Raw genomic sequence first — 20621 nt, 5'->3', positions numbered from 1 at the left:
GAAATATCGTACACATACTTTGCACTGACTTTTCAATAGGATGTCAAGTAGATTACTTTAGATTACGTTTCATACACAGTGCCGTACACCTGGATACTGCACAGGGACATTTCCTGTAAACAGGCAAGTAAAGGCGTTTTGGATATTTGGTTACAGGTATAGAGACGTTTATAGATTTTCCAACTCCACACTTAGAAACTTTTTCATAGAAAAACAGTCAATCTTATCCTAGGGAGGAATATAAGGTGATCGGTTCAAAGGCAAGTATTCGGTTGTGGGAGTTGATGTTCTGGGGGTTAGACTTAGGGGTCCCCCGGGGTCAAGGATGCACTCTTCTTATATCCTCAGCGGCACTTGGGCGGCCGGGTGCAGAGTACTGAGGCCCAATGTTATCCAATGGGGGATAGGAGGCCTCCGGTTGGTGGCTGCTTACGAGCAGGCTACTGGGTTGTGGGAGCAAAGCTCCTGGACTTAAGCTCAGGGCAAATGGGGGTTCAAGTTAGCATCAAAGGTGCACCCTCAGCGGCCCTACGGGGGCCGGGTTCTGGTTTTTCGTAGGGTGCCCTGTTACTTTCAGTGGAGATTCTCCGGTTTGCAAACACACTGCAGGCTCGGGGACGAAGGTCAGTCTAAACTATGAAGGGTTTTTTAGAGTAAGGGGAAATACTGGGCGCTCAGCTACTATTTAACGCTTGTGTAGTATGGAGGTTTGGTTAGCAGTAGTGGTGCAATCAGGTGAGTGGATAAGCGCTATAACCCCCCAAAAAGGCAGCGTTTGTTGCCAAGACAACCCACCAAAACATGAACAACTGGATGCCTGTTGCACAAAACACTAACAAAGTCACTGGGTGTGTCACGGTGGACACCTTAGAATTCAATAACCGCTGTCAAGGAAACCACAGATGTCTTTAGGAAAAGCCTTCATTTAATGTTCTTTGTAGCCAGCCAGGGATGTGTGCCATGTCGACTCTTGGTTTAGTTCTGTACTTAGGCACTCAGCCTGCAAAGGCAGTGTGTGTGTGTCAGGGTACAGGGCCCCTAAGGGTGGCACAATAAGTGCTGCAGCCCTCAGGGGTCTTCCCTGGTCACCATGCCCTGGGTACCAAGGGTACCATTTACTAGGGGCTGACAGGGGGCCACAGATGCCAATTGGGTTCATTTTGGGGAAAGAACACAGGCCCTGGGAACCTGATTGGCAGCGACCCAGGGCACACCAAGTAAAAGTGCATCAGTAGTCTGGCAAAAAGTGGGGAGGGGGGGGAAGGGGTTACTGCAACAGAAACCCAGCTTCCTACAACCCCATCTTGGGTCACCCCATCATAGGTCACTCCATCTTATCAGGCAGACTCTATGGGACTGGAGGAAGTGACCTTGCATTGGGCTGTCTTGCCGCGTTTGATAAAACCCTCTCTCCAGGACTGATGCTGGGGGCTCCTCCTTCTGACGTCATCTCCTGTGGGGTACCCTCAGGTCTCTGCCATGAACCCTCTGTCCTTCAAACTCTAAGTGGCCCCTCTTGCTGCATTCAGTCCTTCTTCAGAGCCGAGGTTCCACACATACTTTGATGACGCAGCTCATTTTACGTGTGCATTGAAGTCGCTTCAGCTGCGATCTGAAGACTTCTCGTGGCCGCGCCTGGATGGAGGCCCGTCCACTGGACCTCAACTTCACTAAAACAGATGTTTCAGCTTTTGGCTGTCGTTCATCTCGCGGCCTTTTCTCGCCGCAGCCTCTGTGTGCAGCTCTGACATTATTTTTATCCTGGCCTCTCCTTCGACGAGGATCTTACCCAAGCCACCTGGACGAGCTTCAAGATCTGGAAAGCGATGAGGAAGATTCTACCTTCTCCCCCGTGCGCCCCTCGGGAGCTGGTGCTACAGACGCTTGTGCCTGTTGATGGAATAGTGCGGGTCTTTGTTCCTGGCTCTCCCCGCTATACTTTGGGTCAGTTGAAGAGTGTTCAGTCGTGGTCCGTCCGCTTGATTCGTCGTCTGAGCAGGAGTGACAGAGTTCCAAGCCGTCTTCTTCCCCTTCGTAGGCTGCCCACCAGGAGGCGATGACTCTGCTTCAGGGGGCTACACCAAAGAGCCTGTCGTGTATCCAAAAGCTGCTCCCTCGTCGTCCGCCATCTTGATCCCTGCTCTCTGAGTGAGCTCAGCTTCGCCGACGCACTCGAGTGGATGGTCGTGTCTTTCGGTTTCTACTGCTACGACACAGAGTATCAGCCACTACCGTAAGATCGGCCTCCTCTCGGCCCGTGTTCTGAAAACTCACCCTCACATTGGAATGCTGAGAGCTCCATTGAAGACAGTGAAGCGGCCCCGGGCCTCTAATGGCCGGTATCGGCCCTCAGCGCCAACATTCCAATGCTTGTCTTTCTGTTCCTCCCTTTTTAATTTAACACATTCTGCCCTCAGTGGTTGGAGCAGGCCAGACCTCACCAGGAGCCAATGCAAGATCAAGGCCCCCGGGGCCCAAGCAACTCAATCTAGCCCCCTGGCACCTGAGGTCCTAAGGTTTGGCCAACTACGGCTCCCACAAGAATGAAGGGCCATCCGGAGCGAGGATCGTAGGCCAACTACACAAGCTTGTTATGCACCCACGTGGAAGACAGTTGTCCAGTGCTGCATTCCCGGGCACCTGGACCCCCTAAAACCTGCTGCCCAGGATAACACATGCAATGTACTCCATCTCCAGGTGGAGGCGTAGCTAACACTTCCAGACGCCTCCACTTAGACGCTATAGCCTCCTCTCGCTTCCACATACCAGTGGTTAGGGCCTTTATGGAGAGTTCATACAGGGTCATCTCTCCCAGAGTTCCCTCCACCCCAGAGTGCAACCTCTTCGTAGTCCTCACCAGACTCAAGGGGCCGCGTATCAACCCCTCCACGTTTGCCCACTCCACTCCTTCCCCTGCAAAGTGGATGTTGTGGTTGCAATTACCTCTGGGCTTTAGTGCATGGCGAGGCTCACTTTCAGGAACCCTTCATTCAAGCGCATAAGGACAGGGTAGGACTAAAATGTAAGAATGTAAATGTATACTTGTAAAGCGCACTGTTACTCCATCTTGGAGTGTCCTGGCGCTGTATACCGCTGAGGAACCCGTCCTGGCTTTTCCCTGTGAGATGGTCCCTCCTGGGCACCCCCAGGGTGAAGCCAGGCATCCCCGGCGCTGATAGGGCCGTTGTGGAGATTAAGCAAGCTATTGCCCAGAGTCACAGAGTGTGACCCATGGTTAGATTAGGCACCGAGGTGAGAATTATCGAGTACGCGGACATTGACCCAAAACCCTGCAGTGACAGGGATTGAACCCTGGTCCCGGGCCGACCTCTGCTTCAGGGTCTGCCGCTTCTAACCAGTGAGCCACACTTCTCCACCTCTCTGACGCTTTAGTGAATGGCGAGCCTCACTTTCAGGACCCTTCTTCAAGCGCATAAGGACAGGGTAGGACTGAGAAGCGGCCCTATGTTCCTGCCTAAGGTGGTATCCCCTTTCCCCCTTAATAGACCATCAAACTTCCAGCCTTTTCTCCTCAACCAGACTCAGTAGCAGAGCGAGCTCCAGCCGGACTCCGTAGCCGGGTGGGCACCGGACACTCTAGACATTAAACTCTCTCTCATGTATTACATTGACCAGACTGAGCCGCTCTGGACATCAGACCACCTCTCCGTGGCCTTCACAAGGCCTCACCAGGGTCGGCCGACATCCAGAGACAGTAAGGCTAGACGGATCGTGAAACGCGTCCAGACCTCATATCACAAAGCGCAAGGGGCCCCCCTCTTACTCCAAGGGCCCAATCTACAGAGAAGAAGGCTGCAGCTGTGGTCCTCCTCGGGAACCTTCCCCTGGCTGACATTTGTAAAGCAGCCACTTGGTCAATCCCACACACACTTCCACCACACACTCCTTGTGACATCCTTGCCAGACTATGGTTGGACAGTCGGTCCTACGGTCCTGATATGAGACCTCTGCAGCGTTCCCACGCTCGCCCTCGCTGGTACGGGGGTTCCTGCGTCACAGTCTACGCAGAGCTGCTGCAGAACAGGAGCTGAACGGAAAGTGTTACTTACCCTGTAAGCATCTGTTTGTGGCGTGGAGTGCTGTGGGTTACCAGTCCGACACCCTCCTCCCCGGAGGCGTGTGGCTCTGATCACACATCTCTTTTTTTTACAAATTAAAAAGCAGATTTTCAAGCCCCTCACGTCATCTTCACAACACCATTGCGTCACTTCTGTGGCGCAGCGGCATCGTAAACCATGGACTCTATGCAACAGATTTACAACGCGACGCATCTGGTGAGATGTGTCATGTTGTAAAGCCCTGCTCTACATAATACCTGTGTCGGGTATAATGTATGCCGGGTGGGCGTTCCATCGCAAGGAAGCCCCGTAAAAGTGACGCACTAAAATCTACAAACTTTGAGAGTCACTTTTATGTCTACGCTGCGTCAAAACCTTACGCCTGCTTGCTGCAGAAGTAAGTTGTGACACAGCACAGGGTGTATAGGGTGCCCCTAAGCAGTGCTGGAGTTATGTCGGACTTGCGACACGACTCCAGCCCTGCGTCACCTATACTCTGACAGATGCGTCACGCATCTCTCTATCCTTGCGCCACGGTGCGCCGCATTGTAAATGCGGCGCATCCATGGTGGCGCAAGGGGTTCCTAACGTCACGCACAATAACGAGTGCATCCCCGCTGACCTGCAGGGCTGTGCCAGTTGTAGTAAATCTGCCCCTAAGTTCCTTTCGAAATGTACTTGTGCTGATGTACGTTTTTGAGACTTTTTCTTTAGCCCTGGGGCATTGGGGGCTACTGGGGAGTACTGGGGATGGATCCTGTACTATCGGTGTCACTGGTCTGAGGACAGTTTTACTTCATTTGATGTGTCCACCTGTGCAAACCATTGTTAAAGAAACACCGCCGCAGTCTTGTTTGAAGTATGCCGGTGTTTATTAACAAAAGTAGAACTGTCTGTGAATTCCTGAGTCCGGTGAAATGGAAAACTGTCTCACAAGATAAGTGCAGCTCCGTCGAGGGGTTCTTGGCTCCAAATGCTGCATTTTAGGTCCGGATCCGGGTCGCCGGAGACTCTCTCAGGGGCATGAGTCCACCCTCACTCACCAAAGTGGCGGACCTCATCGGGCTGCTCCTCGTCAGGCCGGCGCTGCAATGCCCAGCTGCCCCTCAGGGGCATGAGTCCACCCTCACCCACCAAAGTGGCGGACCTCATCGGGCTGCTCCTCGTCAGGCCGGCGCTGCAATGCCCAGCTGCCCCTCAGGGGCATGAGTCCACCCTCACCCACCAAAGTGGCGGACCTCATCGGGCTGCTCCTCGTCAGGCCGGCGCTGCAATGCCCAACTGCCCCTCAGGGGATTGTTTAATGGAGAGCCTCCTCCTGCCCCTTGGTCACACAGAGTCGTTGCCTCCAGCAGTCGCCGTTCGAGTTGTAGGGCAACTAGCAGTAGTAGACTGGATCAGAAAGAGTTGGGTTTAAAAGTAACTGATAGCATCCAGGATGTCTTTCTTCGCAGGGGCCGCTCTTGTTAAGGGTTCGAAACAAAGGAGACTCCTAGGGCCATCATGATCCTCGGAGTTCATGAGTGGGTTGACACGTTTCTGCCCCACACAGGGGTCAGTGGCAATTCATCAGGACCGGCTTATGGAACCTACTGAGGGGGGCATCCATAGAGGTGCAAGGGATGTCCCAAGGAGGTGCAAGGAATGTCTCAAGGAGGTGCAAGGAATGCCCATTGAATGGTCAGATAGGTTGCCTCTATCACCTGCCCAGATCGGGAAGTAGATTCCCTACACAATAAAGACCCAGAGCAGTGCAACTCAAGCAAATCTTTATTTGGAGAAAAATATCCATAAAAGAAACACACAGATAGAATTCATGCAATATATTAGAGAACATTCACAGGTTTAAAATAGAAAGATAAAGCTCATATGAATCAATCACAAAACATTCCCAGTTTGGATGGACAAGCGCAGATCTAAAAGTAGTCGTCAGTAGCCCACAGAAGAGGAATCGTTGTCATGTAAGTGGTGGAGTCTGGTGGCGAGTGTGCGGTGGGAGACGGTGTCGAACGCAGTTACTCTGAGTAACGTCCGGAGCGCAGTGAAGCGCCGTACACAGGGCCCGCCTCTTCCGCAGTTACTCTGAGTAACGTCCGGAGCGCAGTGATGCGCCGTACACAAGGCCCGCCTCTTCCGCAGTTACTCTGAGTAATGTCCGGAGCGCAGTGATGCGCCGTACACAAGGCCCGCCTCTTCCGCAGTTACTCTGAGTAACGTCCGGGGCGCAGTGAAGCGCCGTACACAGGGCCCTCCTCTTCCCGCAGTTACTCTGAGTAACGTCCGGAGCGCAGTGATGCGCCGTACACAAGGCCCGCCTCTTCCGCAGTTACTCTGAGTAACGTCCGGAGCGCAGTGAAGCGCCGTACACAAGGCCCTCCTCTTCCCGCAGTTACTCTGAGTAACGTACGGAGCGCAGTGATGCGCCGGACACAGGGCCCGCCTCTTCCGCAGTTACTCTGAGTAACGTCCGGAGCGCAGTGATGCGCCGTACACAAGGCCCGCCTCTTCCGCAGTTACTCTGAGTAACGTCCGGAGCGCAGTGAAGCGCCGTACACAGGGCCCTCCTCTTCCCGCAGTTACTCTGAGTAACGTCCGGAGCGCAGTGATGCGCCGTACACAGGGCCCGCCTCTTCCCGCAGTTACTCTGAGTAACGTCCGGAGCGCAGTGATGCGCCGTACACAAGGCCCGCCTCTTCCGCAGTTACTCTGAGTAACGTCCGGGGCGCAGTGAAGCGCCGTACACAGGGCCCTCCTCTTCCCGCAGTTACTCTGAGTAACGTCCGGAGTGCAGTGATGCGCCGTACACAAGGCCCGCCTCTTCCGCAGTTACTCTGAGTAACGTCCGGAGCGCAGTGAAGCGCCGTACACAGGGCCCTCCTCTTCCCGCAGTTACTCTGAGTAACGTCTGGAGCGCAGTGATGCGCCGGACACAGGGCCCGCCTCTTCCGCAGTTACTCTGAGTAACGTCCGGAGCGCAGTGATGCGCCGTACACAAGGCCCGCCTCTTCCGCAGTTACTCTGAGTAACGTCCGGAGCGCAGTGATGCGCCGTACACAAGGCCCGCCTCTTCCGCAGTTACTCTGAGTAACGTCCGGAGAGCAGTGATGCGCCCGGACACAGGGCCCTCCTCTTCCCGCAGTTACTCTGAGTAACGTCCGGAGAGCAGTGATGCGCCGTACACAGGGCTCGCCTCTTCTGCAGTTACTCCGAGTAACATCCGGAGAGCAGTGATGCGCCCGGACACAGGGCCCGCCTCTTCCGTAGACAGTGATCACAGCCTGGATAGGAAACACGAGGAGACAGAAGTGTGTTTTTTCCTCACAGAATTTGTGTCCTTTCGTTGTTATTTCAGTGATGAGGTACAGAGACAACCTCACATTGGTCCCAAAACTCAGACGCAACTAACAAGCATTTACTAAAGCAGAGCTCCCTGGAAGAAGAGGGCGGCAGATTTACAAGCCCCTTGCGTCATTTTTGCGCCACTGTTGTGTCACTTTTTGTGACGCAGCGACGGCGTAAAAATGCGGCCCATTTACAGTGTGACACATCTAGAGAGATGTGTCACATTGTAAAGCCCTGCGTCACATTATACCTGCGTCAGGCATAATGCATGCAGGGGAGAGATCCTAGGCAGGAACGCCTCATAAAAGTGACGCAGTGAAATCTACAAGATTTCACTGCGTTTCTCTATGCCTTCCCTGCGTCAAAACCTACGCCTGCTTGAAGCAGACATAAGGAATGACGCAGCGCAATGAGGAAAGGCCGCCCATGTATTGCTGGAGTTGCGTCGTGCTTGCGCAACACAACTTCAGCAATGTGTCACTTTTGGGTCAACAGATGCGTCAGAATTTCTGACGCATCTCTCAATCCTTGCGCCATGGTGTGCCGTATTGTAAATACAGTGCGCCCATGGTGGCGCAAGGGTTTCTCAGGGTGGCGCAGGGAAGTGATGCGTCACTTTCTTGTAAATCTGCCCCTGGGTGCCCAGATCTTTTCCAAGGGCTTGAGAGAAGGCAGGTGGTGACTCGGTAAACCCTTTAGGTGGTCAACACCATGTCAACGGCACCCGAGAATGACTCTGATGGTAATAACTGCGACTTCCTGATAGAAGATTGAGACTTATCTTGGGGTCCTGTTACGTGCCCCCCACGCTCTGCGAGGACGCTAGCCCCCATCGTCACAAACATAGACAGCAGCTGCCTCAGCTCACAGGTACGACAGTGGGTGCTACATCCCGGCCTAGATAACTGTGGCGCCCCCTGTGCTGTTCCTGTGAGACCCTGGACTCCTCACAGTATACACAGGAGAGGGGGGGCCTCGGCACCTGCTAGGAGCCCCCGCGGAGACACAGAGCACGATCCGGTGTTCAATGCACCCTTCTCTGGAGGAGTGATCCTGGGAGAGTAAAGGTGGGCGGAGAGCAATATACCAGTGATCTGTGAAGGAAGCGACCCGAATAGGGTCACCCGGGTCACTCGAAACCACCTCCCGGCCTGTCAAACTATGAAGAGTCGGTCAGACAGTAGAGAATACAAACCAAAGTTATTTATTGGTATTCGCTCGAGCGGAGTCCAGTCTGACCAGCCTCACAAGATGGCTGTCGAGAGACTGACTCCCCCCCCCAACATAATACAAGATATTATACATTTCCAAACCCCTAAGAACACGCCCAGGCTAAAAAATTCCAATCCCGGCTCCAGCAAACAAAGGCGGCACAGAAGGATGAGCTACAGTCCTGGGACCGGGTACAGGCTATCAGGGCCGGACTGGGAACCAAAACCGGCCCTGACAAAGTGCTCGGCCGGACCTCCAATGGGGGTTAGGGGTGCGGCCGAGCTCTTTGCTAGGGCCGGGTTTCGGACGATTTTGTTACAGGGCCGATTTGCTATGCTGCAAAAACGGCCCTGTAACGAAAACAGCCCCCACCCGTGCGGCGCACCGGGGGATTGCCCAGTGCCCAATACGGCCAGTCCGGCCCTGCATGTTATCTCCGCTTCAAGGTTACTCTGCCCGTGCCCGCCATTCTAGAAGGCGGGAACTGGCCTATCGAACAGCAAAGGTATGCCATAATAGAGAGTACATTCATCAGTTCAGCGGAACTCGGCCTTGGAGAAACACAAACTAACGAGGCATGGAGGCGAGCGGTATGAGGCCGGAGCTTAGCGTCCATCATAGAACAAAATGGCGGCTACTGATAAAATGGCGCCATGAATGCTAACTTAACACGGGACGGAGTATAAGCAACAGGACAATGACATTTTCAACTCTAACATCTGGGAGAGTAAAGGTGGGTGAAGATACACCAGGACATCTGGAGTCTGCCTTGGACCCGTGCCCATGTGGGATCCCTACCCAGGGCACCCTCGAACCTGCGCGTCCTCTGGACTGGAACGAGGGGGCTGCACATGCAGATGCACTGTGTGCTCTTGAGCACCCAGCTCGTCTCAGATGAGACTGCACCAGGCCTCTTTACACCCCCCTTGAGGCTCACAGCCTCCATTGAAGGAAGGTTCATGGACGGTGGCCGGATCCCCAGCTTTATGGGGGCGCAGTCGCGTCACGTGCACTCTTCTTGGTACAGACGCCATTCTCTGGCATCATTTAATTAAACCTTTTCCGTACAGACCCTGGTGTGTGAGCCTCGCTGCTGCTGGAGCACTCAGGCCTCCTTGAAAGGCTCAGACCCTCTCCTTCCCTGGGAGTCCCTGCACTTTAAGCCAAAGCAAACAGGCTTCAATGGCTTTTGATGCCACCTTGAAAGGGCAGTCTGTGCACAGATGGCACCGCGCCCCGGGCACCCTCTGCCATGGGCTGGGAGAGACCCGTCCACAGGCTCAGTGCACAAAGAGGCGTCACGACTGCAGGACTCTTGAGAAGGATTCCTGCTGCAGAAGTATGCAAAAGAAGGCACTCTGAGGCCTGTTCATCCCTTCTGCAAACATCAGCCCCCAGGGGGGGGGGGGCAGGGGTGCATTCTGCTGGGTCAGCCCCCCCCCCCTGAGCCTCAGACAAAGCTTCAGACCTTTAAATCCCTCTTCTCATGTCTGAAGGCGCAATGGAGATCTCACTGTGAGAACTGACGGATGAATGTGCCCAAGAGAACACAGCGCGCACTGAGCTGGGAAGCGGTTCCCACTCTGTGTCAATGTCCTCACTCTGTGTGTACTCCGGGCATGAGTGAGAGGGAGGGAGGGTGAGAAACTGGCTCTATATATACTGCACCAAAGTGAGGTACAGTGTGTATAGAGTCCAGGTGACCCCAGAGGTATAACAGAGGTTAAAGCCAGGTGTGACCTTACTCTCCAAAGTGGTAGCTTGGTCGAGCAGTAAGGCAGTATCACAGGACAGTGTAATATAATATATATATTGAGCCAATGGGTGTAAGAAAGTGGGTGTGTATAGAGTCCACCAACCCCAGAGGTTTGGCAGAGGCTAAAGCCAGGTGTGACCTCACTCTCTAGAGTGGTAGCTTGGTCGAGCAGTAAGGCAGTATCAGAGGACAGTGTAATATAATATATATATTGAGCCAATGGGTGTAAGAAAGTGGCTCTGTATATACTGGACCAAAGTGAGGTACAGTGTGTATAGAGTCCACCAACTCCAGAGGTTTGGCAGAGGCTAAAGTCAGGACTGACCTTACTCTCTAGAGTGGTAGCTTGGTCGAGCAGTAAGGCAGTATCAGGACAGTGTAAAGCATTTGTTGTACACACTCAGCAAAGGATTTCACACACTCAAAGACGGAACTCTAGGCCAGTGGTGTTTGTATACAAATATATAATGTTGTCTTATTTTTAGAAGCAAGCAAGCCTGGTGCAAGTAAGTGTAAAATACTTTTCAGTAATAAGTTACTGGATATTGAACATATTGAAACTGCAATAGGAATTGTACTTTGTTTGATTTACACGGGATGCAGTAGGTTGCAACACTTAGCAAATACAATACATTGAAATGAATAGGCTTTTTCAGTAAATAACAGGTAAGTTACTTTTCACGTAACTTTTCTTACTCAGTGCTGGATACCTGGATTCAGCACTGGGACATTTCCTGTAAATAGGTAAGTAAATACATTTTGGTTATTTGTGCGATTTGTAAAGAATATTTTTAGATTTCAAAACTCCACACTTTTTGGAAGAAAATTGTCAATGCTATCCTATGGAAGAAAAACAGGTTATCGGTTTGCAGGTAAGTAAACAACTGTGGGAGTTGAGGTTTCTGGGGTTAGACTCAGTGGTCCCCCAGGGTCAGTGATGCACTCCTGTTGCACCCTCAGCGGCACTAGGGCAGCCAGGTGCAGAGTGCTGAGTCCCAATGATATCCAATGGAGGATAGGGGGCCTCCGGTTGGTGGCTGCTGGCAAGAAAGCCACTGGGTTGTGGGAGCAAAGCTCCTAGGGTTAAGGTCAGGGCAAATGGGGAAACTAAGTAAGCACCAAAGGTGCACCCTCAGCAGCACTGGGGCGGCCGGGTGCAGGGTGCTGTTTCGACATCGGGCGCCCTGTTGTTATCTATGAGAACTTCCGATTTGCTAAATCACTGCAGGCAGGGAGACGAAGGACTGCTGGGTGCAACCACCACTTCGAGAAGTAAGTTGGGAAGTTAAGGTGTTGGTTAGGCACCGCCGGTTTGGGCACACAAGGCGGTGGGGCGACAGGGTGCCTTTGGGGGTCGGATCTTCTTACCAGCTCGTGGTCGCGGTTAGGGGGGGCCTTCTGGATTTAGGCTGCAGGCTTCGGCTGGAGGCTTGAGGTAGGTCAGGGGTCGCCGGATCTCAGGTCAGGATCACCGGGGTGACCACCTCGTGGTATTTTTCGAGCTCGGGCTGGTTCGGCAAGTGCAGGGTGGGCTGGATTCGCGGTCTCTGGCTGGTGCCAGAAGCTGCAGTTTGAACAAACCCGGTGTTCACGGGAGATGCAGTGTTTAGAAGTGAAACCAGGCAGGTGCTCCGGGGTTTTCGAGGTTTCTGGCTGCAGGACACACCAGCATTTAGCAGGAGCAGGTTCGAGGGGGAGACAGGCCTGTAGGGCTGGGGTCAAGTGAGTGGCCATCATCCTCTTGTTAGCTCTGCACGGCTCTTCAGTCCTTCTTCTTATCTTCTTTCTTGTTTATTGTCTGGATCTGAGGAAGCAAGGTTCAGGGTGCCCCCTAAATTCTAGATTTATAAGTGTTACAGGTAGGTAAAGAGCAGGGAACAATGGGTCTCTTTCCTAGGGTGGGTACACCCCCTATTCTGCCACTCTCCAGTGGGAGGGGGGCAGGAGCCTGTCCCTGGTTGAATGGGTTCCCCCATCCTCAAGATGGCGGGGACTCGAGGTTGTGCTTCACCTCACCTCCCCCACCTGAGGGGTGGAGTTGGCAGAGGTGGGCACACCTCTCTTCCTCACTTGTTTTTCCCGCCGGTTCTCCCGCCCAAAGTGGGGGGTAGAACCAGTGGGGGCCAGTTGTTGAGAGCAGCAAATGGTCTGGGGAGGCTCACAAAGGCGGCATCCCTTTGAAGCTTCCCCTTCGTGAACCCTGCCCATCCTGGGGAGAAGGCTTGGCACCGAGGGCCGTTTCTACCACTAGGCAGGCCTAGGCGGCCGCTTAGGGTGGCAGAAGGTGGAGGGCGGCCGGCGGCAAAAAAATTAAACCTCAATAGGAAGCACTTCCAGATATAAATAAAGCAGGTGCCCGAGTTGAAGCTCAAATTCAGTAACGCATTAATCAGCCCCAAAAATTCGTGAGCTCCGTTGAGGCTGGGCAGGTGTGCTTTCTCCCCATATCTACCATCAAAAATTAGCTGCAATCCTTGATGGAGGTCCTGGCATCCATGTCTTTCTTATGCGCAATCCCGTGTAGTTCCTGTGAGGTCAGGTAGCGTAGAGCCTTCAATTCCACCGTCGTCGTGACATGTCATGTTCGGCGCCACGGGCGGAGGCTGTGCGCGCGCGGCTAGCAAGAGGCAGAGAGAGAGTTCCCCCTGCGGCCTGCAGGCCTATAAGGTACCGGGGGGAGGCCGGGGCGGTATCTGGGTCAGCTGTGGTAGGCAGATAGATGTAAAAAATATATATGGGTCTAAAGGCCGGGTCAGTTACTTATAACCTGGCCCAGGCTAAGTATTAAGTAAAGTAAGCAGTAAGTTGAGCGGTCGTGTCTGGAGCCGAGGGGGGTTTGAAGTGTGTGCAGGGCCGGCTCATTCGAGGCACTAAAACCATAGCTGCCAAGGTTTCAGAATGCTATGTGTGACATTTGCATAATTTCAGTGTAATTATGAGTGACATTTGATTTGAGGGGCTATGGGTGACACTTTCTGGCAAGCAACATCAAATATGGGGAGCCCTTTAATATCAGAAAATGCATAGATTTCAGCAACGAGAAACTAAGAAGATTTTAAACGTACTGCACAGTACCAGAAATTGAAGGGCGCTAATCTAGTACTCTTACAGATATTAGGGTGGAGTTGGCAAAACCAATGTTACTTAACTCCGTTCTTAGTGATCCGATCTTTGTCCAGGCAGCCGTAGAGCTGTGTATCTGGCCTCGGCCATTGACTCTGCAGCAGGCTAAGGGCTACCTCATTCCACCTCCCACGGCAAACATGTTCGGTTTGCCGCCGGTGCCCGTGAATTCAGGCGGCTTGTCCGAGTCTTCTCCTAGCAGCTGCTGCAAACGAACCAGACGCGTGGTAGAGGTCAACAGCTAGATGGTCTTGGTCGACATAGCTGTGGAACAGATACAGGGTGCCGGGTGCCTGCTTTGCAATAACCTAATTGTGCCTGAGCTAGTGCCATGCCCAGAGGCCTGCATTCCCTGGACAACGTTGCTGTCGAGATCACAGGCAGCATTTCAGCTTTAGGCTGGGGTTGTCTCCACACCTGGAGGTGAAGGATCTAGAGAGTGTATTGTAGTGCAAACCAGGGCAGGGTCTGAGAATATATTGTTATGGTGCCCGCTGCCTCTGTTCCAGACATTGAGGCCCCTGGCGTCACTCTTGTATTGGACTCAGGGTCATTGTCAGAGCTACAGGTGGAAGTTCAAACAAACACAGGAAGAGAGTCCTACTCTACTGGGCCTATGCATGGTGGTCAAAGAACAAATTGCCATGGGGTGGTTAGCATTCAAAGCTTGGTCTGGTAGGAAGGTCTACCGTACAGAAAACCTATAGAACCAGAACAGGTGCAAGTACCTGTTCTGATAGCTCTAGAGGCACACAGAAACGTCATCTTGTTTCTAGCTCATAAGTTACTTTCCGCCAAACAGACAGAGGACAGGTTAGATCTATTGTTCTACTAGCCAGGTATGACCACCATACCCAACATCTAACGTGAGTGGCAAGACTAGAGGCCATTCCAAGGCTCCTTCATTGCCTCTACCAATGATTGATGGGAGATGATGGGCACAGGCCATAAGTGTGTCTAAGGTGTGGTGGACCATGCCAACGCGTACTCCGAGGTGGTGCCTCTGAGATAATGGTGAGGGCCCTCTTGCACTCATCTTTATGGTTGTGATATCCAGCCAAGGAACACATTTGACCGTTTCACCTTTGAGGGAATGTGAGAGCAAGCTAGAGTGATTCACCGCATCGCTGTGTGCCAACCAACACCAATGTGTTAGCGCAAGGCTTTAAAAAGACCCAAAACAACATAATAGAAACTCTATCAAAGCAGGAAATGATTGAGGCTTCTAGCCCGGATGACCGGGGGAGAAAGTGATGGTAGTAAAAGGGAGGGGGCGGCATTTTTCAATTCTCGCCTAGGGCGGCAAAACACCTAGAAACGGCCCTGCTTGGCACCTCGTCCCAGGATGTGCATTGTTTCAGGCCCCCGAGAGCAGCAGCTCTCGACCCAGGGGTCCAGAAACACGTCTGGTGGTGGCAGCCTCGGCAGCCCCTCAGTCAGGTCACTAGGAGCTGGTCGAGTTTCAGGGGGCATCTCTAAGATACCCTCTTGTGCATTTTACAGTAAATCCCCTCTGGCATCAGTGTGGGTTTAATGTGCTGAGAAGTTTGATATCAAACTTCCCAGTCTTCAGTGTAGCCATTATGGTGCTGTGAAGTTCGTAATGACAAACTCCCTGCACCATATACTCTTAATGGCAGCACTGCACTTACAGTGCCCAGGAATGGCCCTGGGTACTGTAGGGGCACAGGGCTCATGCACCTGTGCCCTCACCACTGGCATAGGGCACCCAGCTAGAGGGGGTGACTGACCTATGCCAGGGCAGTGGGTTGCAGGCATGGCACGCAGGGATGTGTTCCATGTCGACTCTTCACTTTGTTCTGCACCACAACATGAAGCCTGCAAAGGCAGTGTGTGGTTGTCAGGGTGCAGGGCCCCTGAGGGTGGCACAATAAGTGCTGCGTCCCTTAGAGGCCTTCTCTGGTCACAGTGCCCTGGGTACCTGTGGTACCATTTACCAGGGGCTGACCTGTGGCCAGAGATGCCAATTGGGTTTTAGTTTCAACACAGTTTTAGGGAAGGAACACAGGCCCTGGGTACCCAGATAGCGGGAGCCCAGGGCACACTCAGTCAAAGCACATCAGCAATTCAGCAAAAAGTGGGGGCAACCATGCAGAAAGAGGGCACTTTCTCACAGTGTGTCCCCCCCCGTTTTTGTTTGTCGTACATTGCTGTCATGTGTGTCTCACTGTGCTCTCTCACAGACGTGCTCTCATGTGCTGTCTCACAGATGTGCTCTCATGAGCTGTCTCACCAGATGTGCTCTCATGTGCTGTCTCACAGATGTGCTCTCATGTGCTGTCTAACAGATGTGCTCTCATGTGCTGTCTCACCAGATGTGCTCTCATGTGCTGTCTAACAGATGTGCTCTCATGTGCTGTCTCACCAGATGTGCTCTCATGTGCTGTCTCACAGATGTGCTCTCATGTGCTGTTTCACCAGATGTGTTCTCATGTGCTGTCTCACAGATGTGCTCATGCGCTGTCTGACAGACGTGCTCTCATGTGCTGTCTCACAGATGTGCTCTCATGTGCTGTCTCACCAGATGTGTTCTCATGTGCTGTCTCACAGATGTGCTCTCATGCGCTGTCTCACAGATGTGCTCTCATGTGCTGTTTCACCAGATGTGTTCTCATGTGCTGTCTCACAGATGTGCTCTCATACAGATGTGCTCTCATGCGCCGTCTCACAGATGTGCTCTCATGAGCTGTCTCGCCAGATGGGCTCTCATGTGCTGTCTCACAGATGTGCTCTCATGAGCTGTCTCACAGATGTGCTCTCATGTGCTGTCTCACAGATGTGCTCTCATGCGCTGTCTCACTAGATGTGTTCTCATGTGCTGTCTCACAGATGTGCTCTCATGCGCTGTCTCACTAGATGTGCTCTCATGCGCTGTCTCACAGATGTGCTCTCATGTGCTGTCTCACCAGATGTGTTCTCATGTGCTGTCTCACAGATGTGCTCTCATGTGCTGTCTCACCAGATGTGTTCTCATGTGCTGTCTCACAGATGTGCTCTCATGTGCTGTCTCACAGATGTGTTCTCATACAGATGTGCTCTCATGCCATGTCTCACCAGATGTGCTCTCATGTGCTGTCTCACCAGATGTGCTCTCATGTGCTGTCTCACCAGATGTGCTCTCATGTGCTGTCTCACAGATGTGCTCTCATGTGCTGTCTCACAGATGTGCTCTTATGTGCCGTCTCACCAGATGTGCTCTCATGTGCCGTCTCACCAGAGGTGCTCTCATGCGCTGTCTCACAGATGTGCTCTCATGCGCTGTCTCATAGATGTGCTCTCATGCGCTGTCTCACAGATGTGCTCTCATGCGCTGTCTCACAGATGTGCTCTCATGCGCTGTCTCACAGATGTGCTCTCATGCGCTGTCTCCACAGATGTGTTCTCATGTGCTGTCTCACAGATGTGCTCTCATGCAGATGTGCTCTCATGCGCCGTCTCACAGATGTGCTCTCATGAGCTGTCTCGCCAGATGGGCTCTCATGTGCTGTCTCACAGATGTGCTCTCATGAGCTGTCTCACAGATGTGCTCTCATGTGCTGTCTCACCAGATGTGTTCTCATGTGCTGTCTCACAGATGTGCTCTCATGTGCTGTCTCACAGATGTGCTCTCATGTGCTGTCTCACAGATGTGCTCTCTCACCAGATGTGTTCTCATGTGCTGTCTCACAGATGTGCTCATGCGCTGTCTCACCAGATGTGTTCTCATGTGCTGTCTCACCAGATGTGCTCTCATGTGCTGTCTCACAGATGTGTTCTCATGTGCTGTCTCACAGATGTGCTCTCATGTGCTGTCTCACCAGATGTGTTCTCATGCAGATGTGCTCTCATGCGCTGTCTCACAGATGTGCTCTCATGCGCTGTCTCACATATGTGCTCTCATGCGCTGTCTCCACAGATGTGTTCTCATGTGCTGTCTCACAGATGTGCTCTCATGCAGATGTGCTCTCATGCGCCGTCTCACAGATGTGCTCTCATGAGCTGTCTCGCCAGATGGGCTCTCATGTGCTGTCTCACAGATGTGCTCTCATGAGCTGTCTCACAGATGTGCTCTCATGTGCTGTCTCACCAGATGTGTTCTCATGTGCTGTCTCACAGATGTGCTCTTGTGTGCTGTCTCACAGATGTGCTCTCATGTGCTGTCTCACAGATGTGCTCTCTCACCAGATGTGTTCTCATGTGCTGTCTCACAGATGTGCTCATGCACTGTCTCACCAGATGTGTTCTCATGTGCTGTCTCACCAGATGTGCTCTCATGTGCTGTCTCACAGATGTGCTCTCATGTGCTGTCTCACAGATGTGCTCTCATGTGCTGTCTCACCAGATGTGTTCTCATGCAGATGTGCTCTCATGCGCTGTCTCACAGATGTGCTCTCATGAGCTGTCTCATAGATGTGCTCTCATGCGCTGTCTCACAGATGTGCTCTCATGACCTGTCTCACAGATGTGCTCATGCGCTGTCTCACCAGATGTGTTCTCATGTGCTGTCTCACAGATGTGCTCTCATACAGATGTGCTCTCATGTGCTGTCTCACAGATGTGCTCTCATGCAGATGTGCTCTCATGCGCTGTCTCACAGATGTGCTCTCATGCGCTGTCTCACAGATGTGCTCTCATGACCTGTCTCACAGATGTGCTCATGCGCTGTCTCACCAGATGTGGTCTCATGTGCTGTCTCACAGATGTGCTCTCATACAGATGTGCTCTCATGTGCTGTCTCACAGATGTGCTCTCATACAGATGTGCTCTCATGTGCTGTCTCACCAGATGTGTTCTCATGTGCTGTCTCACAGATGTGCTCTCATGTGCTGACTCACAGATGTGCTCTCATGTGCTGACTCACAGATGTGCTCTCATGTGCTGTCTCACCAGATGTGCTCTCATGTGCTGTCTCACAGATGTGCTCATGCACTGTCTCACAGATGTGCTCATGCGCTGTCTCACAGATGTGCTCTCATGCGCTGTCTCACCAGATGTGTTCTCATGTGCTGTCTCACCAGATGTGTTCTCATGTGCTGTCTCACAGATGTGCTCTCATGCGCTGTCTCACAGATGTGCTCTCATGCGCTGTCTCACCAGATGTGCTCTCATGCGCTGTCTCACCAGATGTGCTCTCATGTGCTGTCGCACCAGATGTGCCTTCATGTGCTGTCTCACCAGATGTGTTCTCATACAGATGAGCTCTCATGCCCTGTCTCACAGATGTGCTCTCATGTGCTGTCTCACCAGATGTGCTCTCATGCTCTGTCTCACCAGATGTGCTCTCATGTGCTGTCTCACCAGATGTGCTCTCATGTGCTTTCTCACCAGATGTGTTCTCATACAGATGTGCTCTCATGCCCTGTCTCACAGATGTGCTCTCATTCAGATGTGCTCTAATGTGCTCTCACAGATGTGTTCTCATACAGATGTGCTCTCATGCGCTGTAACTCACTGAAGCTCTCTGCGTTGTTCTCTGCAGGAGGAGTCGGCGCCAGGACATCAAGCATGGAGACCCCCTGAGGCAGTGCCGAGGGTTCAACGCCAAGGGTGAGTGCCCTGAGGATGAGGGTGAGTGCACCTAGGATGAGGGTGAGTGCCCTGAGGATGAGAGTGAGTGCCCTGAGGGTGAGTGCACCTAGGATGAGGGTGAGTGCCCTGAGGATGAGAGTGAGTGCCCTGAGGGTGAGTGCACTGAGGATGAGGGTGGGTGCCCTGACGATGAGGGTGAGTGCCCTGAGGGTGAGTGCCCTGAGGATGAGGGTGAGCGCCCTGAGGATGAGGGTGAGCGCCCTGAGGATGGGGGTGAGCGCCCTGAGGATGGGGGTGAGTGCCCTGAGGATGGGGGTGAGTGCCCTGAGGGTTAGTGCCCTGAGGGTGAGGGTGAGTGCCCTGAGGATGAGGGTGAGTGCCCTGAGGATGAGGGTGAGTGCCCTGAGGATGAGGGTGAGTGCCCTGAGGATGAGGGTGAGTGCCCTGAGGATGAGGGTGAGCGCCCTGAGGGTGAGGGTGAGCACCCTGAGGATGAGGGTGAGCGCCCTGAGGATGAGGGTGAGTGCCCTGAGGATGAGGGTGAGCGCACTGAGAATGAGGGTGAGTGCCCGGAGGATGAGGGTGAGTGCCCTGAGGATGAGGGTGAGTGCCCTGAGGATGAGGGTGAGTACCCTGAGGATGAGTGCACTGAGGATGAGGATGAGTGCCTTGAGGATGAGGATGAGTGCACTGAGGATGAGGGTGAGTGCCCTGAGGATGAGGGTGAGTGCCCTGAGGATGAGGGTGAGTGCCCTGAGGATGAGTGTGAGTGCACGGAGGATGAGTGTGAGTGCACTGAGGATGAGGGTGAGTGCACTGAGGATGAGGGTGAGTGCCCTGGGGGTGAGGGTGAGTGCCCTGAGGATGAGGGTGAGTGCCCTGAGGATGAGGGTGAGTGCCCTGAGGATGAGGGTGAGTGCCCTGAGGGTGAGTGCTCTGAGGATGAGGGTGAGTGCCCGGAGGATGAGGGTGAGCGCCCTGAGGATGAGGGTGAGTGCTCTGAGGATGAGGGTGAGCGCCCTGAGGATGAGGTTGAGTGTCCTGAGGATGAGGGTGAGCGCCCTGAGGATGAGGGTCAGTGCCCGGAGGATGAGGTTGAGTGTCCTGAGGATGAGGGTGAGCGCCCTGAGGATGAGGGTCAGTGCCCTGAGGATGAGGGTGAGTGCACTGAGGATGAGGGTGAGTGCCCTGAGGGTGAGTGCCCGGAGGATGAGGGTGAGTGCCCTGAGGATGAGGGTGAGTGCCCTGAGGATGAGCGCCCTGAGGATGGGGGTGAGTGCCCTGAGGGTGAGGGTGAGTGCCCGGAGGATGAGGGTGAGTGTCCTGAGGATGAGGGTGAGCGCCCTGAGGATGGGGGTGAGTGCCCTGAGGATGAGGGTGAGCGCCCTGAGGATGAGGGTGAGCGCCCTGAGGATGAGGGTGAGTGCCCTGAGGATGAGGGTGAGTGCCCTGAGGATGAGGGTGAGTGCCCAGAGGATGAGGGTGAGTGCCCTGAGGGTGAGTGCCCTGAGGATGAGGGTGAGTGCCCTGAGGATGAGGGTGAGTGCCCTGAGGATGAGGGTGAGTCCCCTGAGGATGAG

General features: G+C 53.4%; 1 protein-coding gene across 1 annotated transcript in view; it reads left to right on the top strand.

The window, feature by feature from the left end:
* LOC144785725 (semaphorin-3F-like) overlaps positions 1–20621 on the top strand; it is a 472039-nt gene that overhangs the window by 438930 nt on the left and 12488 nt on the right. Inside the window, exon 16 of the mRNA XM_078664515.1 lies at positions 18992–19059. Within this exon, the coding sequence (XP_078520641.1) occupies positions 18992–19059 (68 nt within the window). The remainder of the gene's footprint in view (positions 1–18991; positions 19060–20621) is intronic.

Source organism: Lissotriton helveticus, chromosome 10, assembly GCF_964261635.1.
Source record: "Lissotriton helveticus chromosome 10, aLisHel1.1, whole genome shotgun sequence".
NCBI classification, from domain to species: Eukaryota; Metazoa; Chordata; class Amphibia; order Caudata; family Salamandridae; genus Lissotriton; species Lissotriton helveticus.
This window is presented reverse-complemented; position numbering and strand designations above follow the sequence as displayed.